Below are 16,577 nucleotides of genomic sequence, written 5' to 3' on the forward strand. Positions count from 1 at the left end.
GGAACTTTGCTACAAACTGAAGCTCTGAACAAAGGACTGAGGACCCATCCCAGCGGGGGATGTATTCCAGAGACTTGATTTGACCCTGCAGTTTATTCCATCGCTGCTGCAAGCCTGAACCAAGAACTGTGCCATTACTGTATGTAATTGATTCCATTTAACCAATTCTAACTCTCATCTCTATCTTTTTCCTTTTATAAATAAACCTTTAGATTTTAGATTCTAAAGGATTGGCAACAGCGTGATTTATGGGTAAGATCTGAATTGTATATTGACCTGGGTCTGGGGCTTGGTCCTTTGGGATCAGGAGAACCTTTTTCTGTTACTTGGGTACTGGTTTTCATAACCATTTGTCCCCGTATGAGTGGCACTGGTGGTTATACTGGGAAACTGGAGTGTCTAAGGAGATTGCTTGAGAGACTTGCGGTTAGCCAGTGGGGTGAGACCGAAGTTCCCTTAGTCTGGCTGGTTTGGTTTGCCTTAGAGGTGGAAAATACCCCAGCCTTGGGCTGCAACTGCCCTGTTTAAGCAATCTGCCCTGAGTTGGCACTCTCAGTTGGGTTCCGCCAGAACCGCATTGTCACACCAATAAAGGCAGGATATCAAAGCAACCAGCAGGCCAGCCCTATGGGCTACACCACTGAAAAGGAAATTAAAGGTGAAGTTATGGGTTAAAGAGTAAGAGACTAATTATGTGATCACCTGAATTATATCGGAAAATTGAAAGTTGTCTTGGTTTTTGTTTTGTTTTCCTTGGGCCGTTGATCACCTTAAGCTTCCTTTACTGGGGTGAAAACTAAGAACTGGGTGTGTACTATTTCTACCCTCCTTCTTTCCAAATCCTTGGCCTTGGCCAGGGTACATTTACATTTCTCTGAAGTAGAACCCTTTACCAAACCACTCAAAATCTCAGTATGTAAGTGAGGAATGGCTTCTCGAAACGTGCCCAGTTTTTCTTTAATTTGGTGGCACAGGTCCAGGCTAGGAATACAGGCCCGGATCAGAATCTCTCTTAGTTACCAGAGCTGGAGTTTCTATTCAAAAATAGTTATTTTTCTTAAACTATTACATTTTCAACACTGATTTCATTTTATACACATTTGTAGTGCCTACAAAGGATGAATTCAACCAAAAAACCACTTTTATTTCCTCAATGGCTGCATCATAAAGGACAGCACTTCCCATACCACAGAATTAGCTAGGAGAGGTCTTCTGTAGGGCCTGGGTTACAAATGCTTTGGGAACCAAATACAGGGGAATTTTGCCTAGTTCAAAATCACTTAGGGTGGAATGCCCTCCTCTAGCATTTGAGACAATATTGACTTAAACAATTGAACTACGCTGTGATCATCTGCACTTCCTCCAGTTAGTTGGGGTCCTGCTGCTGTTCTTCATTTCCGAGTGAAGATTTTAAATCACTGCTGTTTCTTTGTTAGCATGTCCAGTAAATTGGAGAGTTCTCCCCTGTCGACAGAACTGCACTTGAACTTTCTCCACGTCATCGTGCAGGGATGGGAGGAAAAGCAAAGCTAAAGCAAGAAACAATGACTTTAGCAAAATGGTCATTTGTCTCCAAGTCTCCAATAAATCTGAGTTACATGCTGTCAAACTAAATTAATATTCAATTGGTTAACCAAACAGCCTTCAGGAAAGAGAGAAACCCACTGTGACGGGCTGCCCCACACTCTGAGTTGCCACCTGATATAGTGGGATACCACTGAGCCCGCCTTTTCCACCAGCCTGGGCTCCCTTACACTGTCCTGCTGAGCCAGGCCCTCAAGCCTCCTCCAGCACACACAGGTAGGGCCACACCCAGCTGCAGAAAGACACTGAAATCAGCACTGCACGGGAAGGCTTCAGCTAAGGAACTGCCCGGATACTCAAGTGCACACCCCTCTCTGGAGTGCAAACCCAAAATCGTATTGTCTTGCACTGTCCAGTGTAAGCTCATGAAATTTGATCCCTCCCGCAATGTGGAGGGAGATATGCACAGCTTTTTACACCCCCCAGCTATGAATTCCACAAACTGGTTTTAGAGTAAACAAAAACAACTTTATTAACTACAAAAGATAGATTTGGAGTGATTATAAGGGTTACCAAACAGATCAAAGCAGATGACCCAGAAAATGAAACAAACACACAAGGTAAGTGTGGAAGCAGAGAAAGAACTGACAGGAAGGGGATGCAATGCATGACAGTTCGTTAGCAAGAGTTAGGCTAACTGTAACCCTAATAACGCAAGATTTGTAGAAGCAAGGAATGTGTGAGGCAAGTGGGAAAGAACTGTGAGAGAAGTTGTTGCGACCTTGTGTAGATAATGTGTAGATAATATGGAATGTAGACTAAGGCCTGGTCTACACTAGGCGTTTATGTCGAAGTTAGCGCCGTTACATCGAATTAACCCTGCACCCGTCCACACTGCGATGCTATTTAGTTCGACATAGAGGTCTCTTTAATTCGACTTCTGTACTCCTCCCCGACGAGGGGAGTAGCGCCAAATTCGACATGGCCATGTCGAATTAGGCTAGGTGTGGATGGAAATCGACGCTAATAGCTCCGGGAGCTATCCCACAGTGCACCACTCTGTTGACGCTCTGGACAGCAGTGCGAGCTCGGATGCTCTGACCAGCCACACAGGAAAAGCCCCGGGAAAATTTGAATTGGAATTCCTTTTCCTGTCTGGCCAGTTTGAATCTCATTTCCTGTCTGGACATCGTGGCGAGCACAGCAGCACTGGCAACGATGCAGAGCTTTCCAGCAGTGATGGCCGTGCAGTCTGTGAATAGAAAGAGGGCCCCAGCATGGACTGATCGGGAAGTCTTGGATCTCATCGCTGTGTGGGGCGATGAGTCCGTGCTTTCCGAGCTGCGATCCAAAAGACGGAATGCAAAGATCTACGAGAAGATCTCTAAAGACATGGCAGAGAGAGGATACAGCCGGGATGCAATGCAGTGCCGTGTGAAAATCAAGGAGCTGAGACAAGGCTACCAGAAGACCAAAGAGGCAAACGGACGCTCCGGATCCCATCCCCAGACATCCCGTTTCTACGAGGCACTGCATTCCATCCTCGGTGCGGCCACCACCACTACCCCACCAGTGACCGTGGACTCTGAGGATGGGATAGTGTCCACGGCCGGTTCCTCCGACATGTTAGGGGACGGGGAAGATGAGGAAGGAGATGAGGAGGGCGAGGCAGTCGGCAGCGCTCACAACGCTGATTTCCCCGACAGCCAGGATCTCTTCATCACCCTTACAGAGATCCCCTACGAAGCGTCCCCAGCCGTTACCCCGGACACAGAATCTGGTGAAGGATCAGCCAGTAAGTGTTGTAAACATCTAAACATTTATTTTTAACAAAACAGGAATATTAACAATTAAAAGAATGGGTTGTTCATGATTAGTGTGCCCTATGCGCTTAACGGTTTAGTCATGGGCAGTGCAAGTTTTGAAAAAAAATCTAGCAATGTCCGGTTTTCAGTGATTGTCCTGCACAAGCCGCTCTACTGTTTATTCCCTGCTACTGCAGCTACAGTAAAATGCGGTCTATATGTCCGGGGATAGAGCAGTAATCCTCCTGGGATATCTCGATGAAGCTCTCCTGGAGGTAACTTGAAAGCCGTTGCATGAGGTTCCTGGGGAGAGCGGCCTTATTGGGTCCTCCGAAGTACGAGACGTTGCCGCGCCACGAGACTATCACGTACTCGGGAATCATTGCTCTGCATAGCAGGGCGGCATACGGCCCTGGTCTTTGGAGGCTTTCCCGGAGCATTCTCTGTCTGTCGCTCTCAGAGATCCTCATCAGGGTGATGTCGCCCATGGTGACCTGCTTTTAATTAGGTAGGGGAATGTTAGTGTTGGGACTGCTTTCCCGTTCCTTGACAGAACTGTAACCGCTGGTTTGTAGCCACGCGGTGGAGGCGGGAGAGGGGCAGCCGAAAGGGATCGTTCCCGGGGACAGCCGCGAGGGGGTGGGACAGGGGCAGAGTTCCCGCTTGCCAGATTGCTGGCTGCAGGAACTGACATAGCTTTAAATGTGAAATGAGGGCAGTGGTAATCTAAAAGTTTTAAACTGCCACAAGTGTACGGCTTACCATGTCTGCCTGCAAGAGAAATTCCGTTGTGCTGCCCCGCTTCTCAAATGTGCTGTGCAAGACCCCAGGCACTGAATGCGAAGGCCGAAAATTCGACCTTGTGCTGAGTGCGCATGTGATAGGTGCTGTGCATGGTCTTGTTCACAGAGAAAGACTATGTTCTTTGTTCACAACTACATTTATCTTTCTGAGGAATTCACTCCCTTTTTCCCATTTCCACAGCCCCATCTGCGACTGTCTCACAACCTAGCCTGGAATCACACTCCCAGAGGCTAGCGCGGATTAGGCGTAGGAAGAGGAGGACACGGGAGGACATGTTCTCTGAGCTTATGGCCTGTTCCCAAGCCCAGGCACCACAGCAGACCCAGTGGCGGGAGAACTTGACCCGAATGCACCAAGCCAACATGGATCGGGAGGAGAGGTGGCGGCAGGAAGACCAGCAGGCGACTCAAACGCTGCTTGGACTACTGAGGGAGCAAACGGACACGCTCCGGCGCCTTGTGGATGTTCTGCAGGAACGGAGGCAGGAGGACAGAGCCCCGCTGCAGTCCATCTCTTACCGCCCTCCCCTGCCACCAAGTCCCATACCCACCTCACCCAAAGTGCAAAGAAGGAGAGGCAGCAGAGTCCCTGCTAACTCTCACTCCACCCCTGCAGAGAGCTCTAGTAGCAGAAGGCTCTCATTTCCCAAAATTTGAAAAGTTCTTTCCTTCCCGCCTGACACAAGCCCACGTCCAAGTTTCACCTCCCAATGCCATGTGTAGTTGATAATAAAAAATATGTTTCTGTAAACTACTGTTTCAATCATGTTCTTTTGGAGGAGGATGGGAAAGGGGGTTGGTAATTGGACAGGACAGTCACCTTTGGCAGGGTACATAGTCGGGGGCAGGCACAGCAGCAGGGCACATACACAGTGCAGTGATGCAGTGACTAGTTACCCTGGTTAGTCTGGGAGGTTGTTTTCATGTTATGTGGTGGGGGGTGGGTTGCTCTGTGACTTTGTGGCGGGGGAGGGCAGTTACAGATCTTAAGCAGTTACAGATCTTACAGGTCCTTAGGCAGGATCACAGAGCCACACAGCAGGGGATCTGTAACCGTCCTCCCCCTGCCACAAAGTCACATAGACCCCCCCATACACACAGTCCCGATCAGGAGGGGTGACAGGCTCCGTTGAAACAACCATCCCACCGCAGCGGAGCCTGTCAATCCTTGAGTTTAGAAGCTGCATTCACGTCACTACACTACACCCGCTCCGCACCACAGTCTGCGTCCCAGTTTTAAAAAATTCCCGCGAAAACAGTATTAAAGAAAACGGTGTGCTTTAACAAAGTTGAACTATTTTTATTTCGAAACGTGTGTTGGAAGGGGGGTGAAGGGGGTATGTAACTGGATAGGATAGTCAACATTACCTGGGTAAAGAAACGGGGGCAGGTTTAGCTTCTCAGTACACAAACTTTAAAGTCACAGGTTACCCTGCTCACTCAGGAACTTTGCTTTCAAAGCCTCCCGGATGCACAGCGCTTCCCGCTGGTCTCTTCTAATCACCCGGCTGTCTGGCTGTGAGTAATCAGCAGCCAGGCTATTTTCCTCAACCTCCCACCCCGCCATAAAGGTCTCCCCCTTGCTCTCACAGAGATTGTGGAGCACACAGCAAGCTGCTATAACAATGGGGATATTGGTTTCGCTGAGATCACAGCGAGTCAGTAAGCTTCTCCATCTCCCCTTGAGACGGCCAAAAGCACACTCCACCACCATTCTGCACTTGCTCAGCCGGTAGTTGAAGAGTTCTTTTTCAGTGTCCAGGGCGCCAGTATAGGGCTTCATGAGCCAGGGCATTAGCGGGTAGGCTGGGTCCCCGAGGATGACTATAGGCATCTCCACATCCCCAACAGTTATTTTGTGGTCCGGGAAGTAAATACCTTGTTGCAGCCGTCTAAACAGACCAGAGTTCCTGAAAACACAAGCGTCATGAACCTTGCCCGGCCATCCCACGTAGATGTTGGTAAAACGTCCCCTGTGGTCCACCAGTGCTTGCAGCACCATGGAAAAGTAGCCCTTTCGGTTAATGTACTGGGTGGCCTGGTGGTCCGGTGCCAGGATAGGGATGTGAGTTCCATCTATGGCCCCACCGCAGTTTGGGAATCCCATCGCTGCGAAGCCATCTATGATCACCTCCACGTTTCCCAGGGTCACTACCTTTGGCAGCAGTACATCAACGATTGCCTTGGCTACTTGCATCACAACAACCCCCACGGTAGATTTGCCCACCCCAAACTGGTTCGCGACTGACCGGTAGCTGTCTGGCGTTGCAAGCTTCCAGAGGGCTATGGCCACTCGCTTCTGTACACTCAGTGCAGCTCGCAACCGGGTGTCACTGCGCTTCAGGGCAGGGGACAGCAACTCACAAAGTTCAAGGAAAGTTCCCTTCCGCATGCGAAAGTTTCGCAGCCACTGGGATTCATCCCAGACCTGCAGCACTATGCGGTCCCACCACTCAGTGCTTGTTTCCCGTGCCCAGAATCGCCGTTCCACGGCATCAACATGACCCATTGCCACCGCGATGTCCTCGGCGCTGGGTCCCCTGCTTTCTGACAGGTCCGTGCTACTCTCAGACTTCAGGACATCACCGCGGTGCCGTAGCCTCCTCGCCTGACTTTTCTGCATCTGCCTCAGGGAAACCTGTATGATAAGCTGCGAGGCGTTGAGAGCGGCCACAACTGCAGCGATGGTCGCAGCGTGCTCCATGCTCGCAGTGCTGTGGCGTCCGCACTGTCAATGACTGGAAAAGTGCGCGAAATGATTTCCCGCCGGCGCTTTCAGGGAGGGAGGGCAGGAGTGATGGACGGATGACGACAGTTACCCAAAAGCACCCTCGACACATTTTGTTACCCAGAAGGCATTGCCGGCTACACCCAGAATTCCAATGGGCAGAGGGGACTGCGGGAACTGTGGGATAGCTGACCACAGTGCACCGCTTCGAATGTCGACGCTTTCACCGTTAGTGTGGACGCACAAAGTCGAATTACTGTCCTTAGTGTGGACACACACGTTCGACTTTGCAATATCGATTAAAAAAATTCGATGCAAGTAAAATCGAACTACTCTCGTAGTGTAGACAAGGCCTAAGAGTCTACATTAGTGAGCAAAACAAGATATCAGAATGACCTATGTATAAACAAAATGCAGCTGTTGCTCATTATTGTCTGTAACAAAAGGTATAAATGCTTGCTGTAATTGTTTACCTGTTGAGAGACCTGCTTAGCTCTCTCCCTCTGCGCAATTGTGAGAGAAATAAAGCATCTGACTTGCTGTACCCAAACAAAAAGTGAGAACTGTGTTTTTCTCCGACAATTTCGGGGCTCGTCCGGGATGGCAACACCTGCAGAGGTACCGGCAGCTGCTATGGATCGTTCCCCTTCGAACCCCATGGCGCCACAATAGAGGTAGGAGACCTTTTGAAATCTCTATTGGGGTGTCGGAGGAGGACTGTCCGTGGGGCCATCTGTCCCTGTTGGGCTCACGCCATCCAAACTTATTGACTGTGCAGCAAGGTCAGATGCTGAGCGGCGTAGGGGAATTGTTTGCCGCCCCCTGTATGCATATGCGAGGTGCATAGGTATGCACCGGTGTTGAGGGGTTGTTACTGCCTCAGGAGGGGTTGTTACCGCCTCAAGTGATGCATCGAGGTACTTGGGAATAGTACCTGGAATAAGGCCTTGGTGTGTGTGTGTGTACACCAGTGTGAATTGAGTGTTACCAGAAGATGCCCAGAGTACTCTGCGAAGTCTTTTGGCTCGTGACCAGAACTACTCTAACGCAAGCCCAGTAACTAGAGGATCTTTTAGGAGATCCGACCCACGGTGGGCTAACTCGGCCTGGCATCATCCGGCGAGGAGGATACCTGGGTCTAGGAGTGTGTGAACCCATCTTCCTTCCCCTTTTCCTCTCCGTGTGAGCCACTGAGAGTCTGATTGTCTCACTGGATGCAACAGAGTAAGCGGCGCCGTCTCTCAGAGACTAGCCGACGCTCTTTGCTGAAGGGAGGTGTAGGAGGGTTGTGGCCATCCTCGTTAGCCTCTCCTGTGTGAGTACCTGTAGGGAGAGATCCTTAGTTTATGTGCCGCTAGAGCGGACAGGGCATCCTCCCTGTGTGTGTGATTGGAAAATGGGTGGGGGACAGCCTAAGGATTCCCTCTCACCCCCTAAGGGTACCCCAGTTTATTTCATGTATGTACATTATGGTCCTAAAACCTGCAGGTATTTAGAGAATTGGAATCATTACATGCGTGAAAATTCATCTAAACAATGCCCACTAGAAGGTACCTTCAATCTAGATAAGATCATACATCTCAGAGGAGCTTTTAATCACCAAAAAGCCTCTGACACACAATGGGAGCAATTTGTCTATTGAGGAAAGGAACGGGTTAATTTGAAATTCAGCTTGGTCCAGAGATAAAGAGAAAGTTAATCTGCGTTCAAGGTCAAGAATCAATGCAGACCAGGCTAAGTGCAAAGAAAAACTGCTTTCGGCCCCAGCTGGCTGTGAAAAAATATAGACATATGTAAGCAGAGTCAGGATGAGCTCTACCCTGACATCTGGTGGTGAATTATGGCGAGTGTGGAAAAGAACTCCAGGGGCTGATCTTGTTTGCATAGGCACACCCACTCGCCTGGCATGAAACAACAGCAACTCAAAGTGGTTACTTTGGCTGGTGTGGGATCCCCAGTTTCTTTGTTATTGGGGCAGGAAGAATAAAGTTTTGTTACCCTGATTCTGTGAATCAAGGGCAGTGAACCTGTTGTATGACAGAAGGACTGAGTGAGTCCATCACCATTACCTAAGTAGCACTTGCTTGACAAGGGGCATGGGTTACAAAACCCAGTGAAATAAAGAGAGGATGGGGACAGGTATTTGTACCTGATGGTATGGCCCCCTTCCTGAGGGGTTGAAACACCAATTGCATTACCTCCTCTCTCCACTGTTGAATGTCAGAGCTAACTTTGATTCTATTAGAAGTCTAATTACAGACTGCTGAGCTGAATTCACTTTGGGCCCATGGTGCACTAGCACTGGGGCTCCCCTACTATGAGCTGAAATCACTGAGGCTGTGTTAACTAGTGGGGGAGCCTGAAGCTATATTGCTAAGCGGCTGGCGAAGTAGCTAGCAGAGTGGAGCCTCATGGGGACGGTTGGAGCGGAGCGGAGCGGAGCGGAGCGGAGCGGAGCTGAGCGACTCACAGGTCGGTGAGCAGGGTGGAGCGGCTGGAAAAGCAGCGAGCAGAGCGGAGCCTTGTGGGAGCGGCCCAAGGAACGGCTGAAGTGGAGCAGAGCTGAGTGGCTCACAGGTCGGTGAGCAGAGCGGAGCAGCTGCCAGAGCAGTTCGTGGACGGTGGGAGCGGCTCATGGGACAGCTGGTGGAGTGGAGCGGCTTGTGGAGAAGGCTGCGGCGGAACCCCACGGAGAGGCAGCCGGTCGGCCTTGGATCACGTAAGGTGCCCCTTAACACCCTGCGTGCTTCCCCCCCCCCCCCGCTTGAACTCTGGGGCTGCACTGACCAGGGACAGAGACTTTGGGGGGTTGTTGGACTTTGGGGACTTTGGTGATCCTTGGCTTGCTGGACCCAAGAGACTTTGGGGGGTTGTTGGACTTTTGGGACTTTGGTGATCCTTGGGTTGCTGGTTTCAAGAACCAAAGGGAAAGGACACAGCCCAATTTGCTGGGGTGAGTTTTTTTGCTCATGAAGCCTGTTTGTGGTGTTTTTCCAATTTAACGCTGATGTTGTTTACCTCATGTTATTAAACATTTTCTGTTACACTCAGACTCTGTGCTTGCGAGAGGGGAAGTATTGCCTCTTAGAGGCGCCCAGGGGGTGGTATGTAATTGTTCCAGGTCACTGGGTGGGGGCTCGAGCCGGTTTTGCATTGCGTTATTGAAACGGAACCCCTAGATACAGAACCCGGCCCTTGTTGCTGCCAACTTAGATGGGCAGAAGGGTTACACATAGTCAAACCAAAGGCAATACAAGTTACAGTGCTGAGATTACATTTGCAAAGCTTAACTGTCCAGTGAGATCCAACAGTCTGCCTTTGCGACCCTCGAGCCGGCATGGTTTGGGGACGCTGAAGAAGCCACAGGCAGCCGGTCTGGACTGGAATCACTGAAAAGACGCCCCAGGAGACCTCAGGGTGTAAAAGAACTGCCCTCCCAAGAGAGGAAGCAAGTTGGAGATTGCACAGCACCTTCTCTGAACGTTATACACAGACGTGGCCAGTCTGGACGTACGTGTGTGAGTATGAAAGTGTGCCTACTCTCAGCCACAGTAAGTCTGAGAACTGGAGAGTTATTTAGCATTCCTCTCTCCACCCGGTTGACCGGGAAGGGTGTCAGGTGGATCTACCCCAGTCATAGCAGGACTGGGCAATAGAGAAGTTGGAGAAAAGGGAAGAGTTGTGTACTTGATAACTAGAATTGAGCAATTAAGAGCATAGATCATGAACCAGGCAGCAACTCAAACCTACGCCCAGGGCAAGTTGCAGCCTTGAGACAAGACTTCCAGGCAGAAAAGGAAGCACTGGCTAAGCAAGTACCGGTCCTTCAGGGACTTGTCAGAATTTAACCATTTGTGTTTGCATATGCTGTAAGAGCAGTGTGTTTGCCACAAGAGAAAATTGAATAGTTAAACGCCAATGGGCCATGCATTTTGCCCAAGTGGCAAGCCTCACGAGGGAGGACTCAGGTAGCCTTGTGAGTAAGAATGTTTAAGGGAAGAGACCAGGAAGGGTGGGGGCTAGTTGAGAAGCCCACCCTCCTAGCTAAATTGGTAGTGAAAAAGCCGGTGCCCATGGAAGGGACGGTTCAGCGAGAAAAGCAGGATTGGGCCCAAGCTGGCAGGCAATAGATAGAGAGATTGGAGAACAGGTTGGAAACTTTGAGGGCATAGTGGAAGGAAAGGAGTAAGTAATTATAAGCATGGGGATTTCAAATCCCCAGGATAATAATTGAAATGGTAAAATGTGTGTAAGACAGAGTCTTTGTACCAAGGTGCAAGGCTCTCCTTTCTTCTGCAGAATAAAGCAACTCTTCCTTATCCCTGTCTGGCTGTTATTGGCTCTCAGCTAGATGGACCCGATATTTCGGTCACAGTTACTGGCGACTCCGGTTAATGAATTTCTGTTTTATACATGTAAGCAGAGTCAGGATGAGCTCTACCCTGACATCTGGTGGTGAATTATGGCGAGTGTGGAAAAGAACTCCAGGGGCTGATCTCGTTTGCATAGGCACACCCACTCGCCTGGCATGAAACAACAGCAACTCAAAGTGGTTACTTTGGCTGGTGTGGGATCCCCAGTTTTCTCTGTTATTGGGGCAGGAAGAATAAAGTTTTGTTACCCTGATTCTGTGAATCAAGGCCAGTGAAACTGTTGTATGACAGAAGGACTGAGTGAGTCCTTCACCATTACCTAAGTAGCACTTGCTTGACAAGGGGCATGGGTTACAAAACCCAGTGAATAGAGAGAGGATGGGGACAGGTATTTGTATCTGGGGGTATGGGCTCTCTCTGAGGGGTTGAAACACCAATTGCACTACCTCCTCTCTCCACTGTTGAATATCAGAGCTATCTTTGATTCCATTAGAAGTCTAGTTACAGACTGCTGAGCTGAATTCACTTTGGGCCAATGGTGCACTAGCACTGGGGCTCCCCTACTATGAGCTGAAATTGCTAAGAGCTGAAATCACAAAAGAGCTAAAGTTATTAAGAGCTGAGATCACTGAGGCTGTGTTAACTAGTGGGGGAGCCTGAAGCTATATTGCTAAGCGGCTGGTGGAGCAGCTAGCAGAGTGGAGCCTTGCGGGGACGGTTGGAGTGGAGCTGAGCGACTCACGGGGAGCGGAGCGGAGTGGCTGGAGGAGCAGCTAGCAGAGCAGAGCCTTGTGGGAGCGGCCCAAGGGACGGCTGAAGTGGAGCAGAGCTGAGCGGCTCACAGGTCGGTGAGCAGAGTGGAGCAGCTGCCAGAGCAGTTCGTGGGACGGCGGGAGCAGTTCACGGGGCAGCTGGTGGAGTGGAGCGGCTCGTGATGAAGGCTGTGGCAGAACCCCGTCGGCCTCGGATCACGTAAGGTGCGCCTTAACACCCTGTGTGGCCCCCCCCCGAACTCTGGGGCTGCACTGACCAGGGACAGAGACTTTGGGGGGTTGTTGGACTTTTGGGACTTTGGTGATCCTTGGGTTGCTGGTTTCAAGAACCCAAGGGAAAGGACACAGCCCAACTTGCTGGGGTGGGTTTTTTGCTCATGGTTTGTGTTATGAATCCTGTTTGTGGTGTTTTTCCAATTTAATGCTGATGTCGTTTACCTCATGTTATTAAACATTTTCTGTTACACTCAGACTCCGTGCTTGCGAGAGGGGAAGTATTGCCTCTTAGAGGCACCCAGGGGGTGGTATGTAATTGTCCAAGGTCACTGGGTGGGGGCTCGAGCCGGTTTTGCATTGCGTCATTGAAACGGAACCCCTAGATACAGAACCCGGCCCTTGTTGCTGCCAACTTAGATGGGCAGAAGGGTTACATACATTTGGGCGTTAGGTGTGTGGACGGAACTGAGCCTCTCATTCGTAATTCCTCAGAGTGGAAGCCATCACGTGCGATGAAGCTCTGAGGTCGAATTGGGATCCTTCTGTCCCGTCCCCTGTAGCGGTCAGTATTAGTAGAAATTCCTGTAATTGGATCCTATTAGGCCATAATTCCCTCTGTTCTGTGTGTAATTCTCTGTTAGAGTGTCAGCAGGCAGATGGGTGGGTCTCTGGTAAAACCCTCTAAGGATAGCCCTTTGAATTATATGTTAAGTAAATGGCCTTTACCCGGTGTTCAGAAAAGAATGTCGAAGAGATGCTTGTTGCAGCTTTGCACCCAGGATTGGCCAGCCCTGGGCACTGATTGGCCCGAATCCGGATCTTTTGACATTCCGACTTACTTAACTCCCTTGCACCTGGTACTGGAAAACCAGGCACCGGGACAAATAAATTATTGTTTTTTGTGGGATCTGTGTTTTATAAGTTTGAGATGAATTGGTATTGTTTAAAGTTGCAAAAATCGAGAATACTTTTGCCAGACACAGGAAACTAGTGTTGTTTAATATGGTATTTAGGATTTAATCCTTAAGGTGACTTAATGCTTTACAAGATTTAAAATGGTTTAACTAAAGACCAAAGGTTGTGGCTGCAGCAGGGTAGTCAGCCAGGAGAATAAAAGATTTGAATTTGGTTTTGGGTAACAAAATAGCAGATAAAAGATCTGGTAAAGAGAGAGAAGGACAGTGCCCCTGGCTCTGTGTGGTCGAACTGTCACTTTACTAAGGGTGCATGGAGATTTTGTAAGCACAAAAGAAACAGTTACACCTTGTGTAGAAATTGATACGGCTAGTGTTGTGGAAATTGAATTGTGGAGAGGATGTGCATTTTCCCCAGAACATGTGCAGTGTATATTGTAGCAGAGGTAAAAGAAATGCAAACCTACCAATATAGGTTGTGTTGTCTCTTTCAGATCACTGGGTGTTTGAAAGCAGGAGTTAGAAGTAAAAGGCAATCAAAAGTGGGAAAGTTAATTGTGACCCTTTTTACGTAAAAATCTTTAAGCTGTAGATAGCTTTGGATCTGAAAGCAAGCCAGAAAGCATCTGTATTAATGCAATTATCTAACTAATAAGGTAGAAGCCACTGAAACCTGGGCTGCCTATGAAACAAATACAAGGAAATATGGGGTAATTCCTCTGTTTTGTCTACTCTGGGAGTCTGATGACCGGGTAGGTTGGGAGACAGTCACAGCTGTGGGATGGGAAAAAGGGAGTGAATTCCTCAGAAAGATAAATTTTTTGGTGAACAAAGAAAATAGTCTTTCTCTGTGAACAAGACCATTCACAGCACCTATCACATGCGCACTCAGGACAAGGTCGAATTTTCGGCCTTCGCATTCAGTCCCTGGGGTCTTGCAGTGCAGATCACAGAAGCGGAACAGGACAGCGGAATTTGGGTAGCAGGCTGACATGGTAAGCCGTAGACTTGTGGCAGCTTAAAACTTTAATAATAGCACTGCCCTACTTTCACGTTCAAAGCAATGCTCCTAGCGTTGGCCAGTTCCTGCTGCCAGCAATCCGGCAAGCATGAACTCTGCCCCTGTCCCACCCCCTCGCGGCTGTCCCCGGGAAAGATCCCTCTATGCTGCCCCTCTCCCGCCTCCACCGCATAGCTGTAAACCGCCGGTTACAGTTCTGTAAAGGAACAGGCAAGCAGTCCCAATACTAACATTCCCCTAATTCAAAGCAGGTCACCATGAGCGACATCACTCTGATGCGGATTTCAGACAGCGACAAGGAATTCAAACTGCCCAGACAGGAAAAGGAATTCAAATTTTCCCGGGGCTTTTCCTGTGTGGCTGGTCAGAGCATCCGAGCTCGCACTGCTGTCCAGAGCGTCAACAGAGTGGTGCACTGTGGGATAGCTCCCGGAGCTATTAGCGTCGATTTCCATCCACACCTACCGTAATTCGACATGGCCATGTCGAATTTAGCGCTACTCTCCTCGTTGGGGAGGAGCACAGAAGTCGAATTTAAGAGACCTCTATGTCGAACTAAATAGCTTTGTTGTGTGGACGGGTGCAGAGTTAATTCGATTTAATGCTGCTAAATTCGACATACCCTCCTAGTGTAGACCAGGCCTTACAGTCTAACTGGGTAAAAGTTTATACACCTTGTCTTCTCAAGTAGTTTTCCTTTCAGTAGAAATCGACTTTGAAGCTAAACAAAATAAGTTCCATTTGAAATACAAATAAAATATAATCTATAGTAGGCCAATATTCTCTTCTACACTATTTCCCACACACATTTCCCCATCCCAGCCTTTGGAGTGAGGTTTTACATCAGAACTCCTTATGCTAAAGGTGGTAAATTATATTAATAAACTTGTCAGGATTAACCAACACTTCCTGTATTACTAACAAAACAAAACAAAACAAAACAAAAGAGACAATATAAGTCAGGTGATCACATAATTAGTCTCTTCCGCTTTAACCCATAACTTCACCTTTAATTTCCTTTTCAGTGGTGTAGCCCATAGGGCTGGCAGCTGGTTGCTTTATGATATCCTGCCTTTATTTATTGGTTTGCTGTTTGTTTTATTATATTTATCTTATATTTTTGTATTGGATTATTCTATTATGTTTGGCTGTAATGCAAGGATCCTACAGGCCTGTATGATTCACTTAAGTAAATTAGCATAAATTTGGCTTGTGACCTTTGGCATAGATAAATGGCCTTGTAGTTACCCTTTTGGATTTTGAGGAACTAAACATGTCTACCTAAGGCCTGGTCTACACTACTTCGCAGTAACCACAAGGTACACCACAAGAACATGGACGTAACGACCAGAAACTGGTTTGAGCAACAGATTTTGAGAACGAGCTTGTTGGCATTAATAGGTATGACTGTGCTAGCATATAGGATAAGTGCATCCCAATATTATGGGGGTGAGGAAATTAGGTTTAGGCACAGAAGTTTGGGCACTGGCATGAATATTCAGGAGAGTGCTCAGACCCCAGAAGAGAGCAAACCACCATGTGGAAGCAGCTCTCGCTAGGTTTTTCCAGCTGTAACAATGCGGTTCTGGCGGGACCCAACTGAGAGTGCCAATTCAGGACAAATCGCTTAAAACAGGGCAGTTACAGCCCTGGTCTGGGGTTTTTCCACCTCTAAGGCAAACCAAACCAGCCAGACAAAGAGGACTTTGGTCTCACCCCACTGGCTAACCACAAATCACACAAGCAATTCCCTTAGACACTCCAGTTTCCCAGTATCACCACCAGTGCCACTCGTTATGGGGACAAATGATTATGAAAACCAATACCCCAGTAAAAGAAAAAGGTTCTCCTGATCCCAAAGGACCAAGCCCCAGATCCAGGTCAATATACAAATCAGATCTTACCCACAAATCACGCTGTTGCCAATCCTTTAGAATCTAAAATCTAAAGGTTTATTCATAAAAGGAAAAAGATATCGCTGAGAGCTAGAACTGGTTAAATGGAATCAATTACATACAGTAATGGCAAAGTTCTTTGTTCAGGCTTGCAGCAGAGATAGAATAAACTGCAGGTTCAAATCAAGTCTTTGGAACATCCTCAGCTGGGATGGGCCATCAGTCCTTTGTTCAGAGCTTCAGTTTGTAGCAAAGTTCCTCCAGAGGTAAGAAGAAGGATTGAAGACAAAATGGAGATGAGGCATCAGCCTTTTATAGTCTTTTCCAGGTGTAAGAACACCTCTTTGTTCTTACTGTGGAAAATTACAGCAAAAAGGAGTCTGCAGTCACATGGGCCAGTTTCTGCATACTTTGCTGAGTCTCAAGGCATATTTGCCTTCTTTCAATGGGTCTATTGTATAGCTGATGGTCCTTAATGGGCCATCAAGCAGGCTAGGCAGAGCTAACACCAGCTTGTCTGGGATG

General features: G+C 48.5%; 2 protein-coding genes across 4 annotated transcripts in view; both read left to right on the forward strand.

The window, feature by feature from the left end:
• Positions 1–16,577, forward strand: part of LOC101935438 (zinc finger protein 436-like) — a 321,486-nt gene that overhangs the window by 55,848 nt on the left and 249,061 nt on the right. The gene's annotated exons all lie outside the window — the stretch shown is intronic.
• Positions 2,156–5,098, forward strand: LOC135975946 (uncharacterized). The gene is made up of 2 exons (XM_065570094.1): positions 2,156–3,319; positions 4,314–5,098. The coding sequence occupies exons 1-2, from the start codon at positions 2,743–2,745 to the stop codon at positions 4,787–4,789; spliced, it is 1,053 nt and encodes a 350-aa protein (XP_065426166.1). The 5' UTR covers positions 2,156–2,742; the 3' UTR covers positions 4,790–5,098.

Source organism: Chrysemys picta, chromosome 16 (genome assembly GCF_011386835.1).
Source record: "Chrysemys picta bellii isolate R12L10 chromosome 16, ASM1138683v2, whole genome shotgun sequence".
In the NCBI taxonomy this organism is placed as follows: Eukaryota; Metazoa; Chordata; order Testudines; family Emydidae; genus Chrysemys; species Chrysemys picta.

What these genes read in the sequence shown, in the direction of transcription:
- LOC135975946 (XM_065570094.1), top strand. Translation starts at nt 2,743, where the DNA reads ATGCAGAGCTTTCCAGCAGTGATGGCCGTGCAGTCTGTGAATAGAAAG. An exon ending in ATCTGGTGAAGGATCAGCCA is followed by an intron (nt 3,320 to 4,313) that starts GTAAGTGTTGTA and finishes CCATTTCCACAG; the next exon opens with CCCCATCTGCGACTGTCTCA.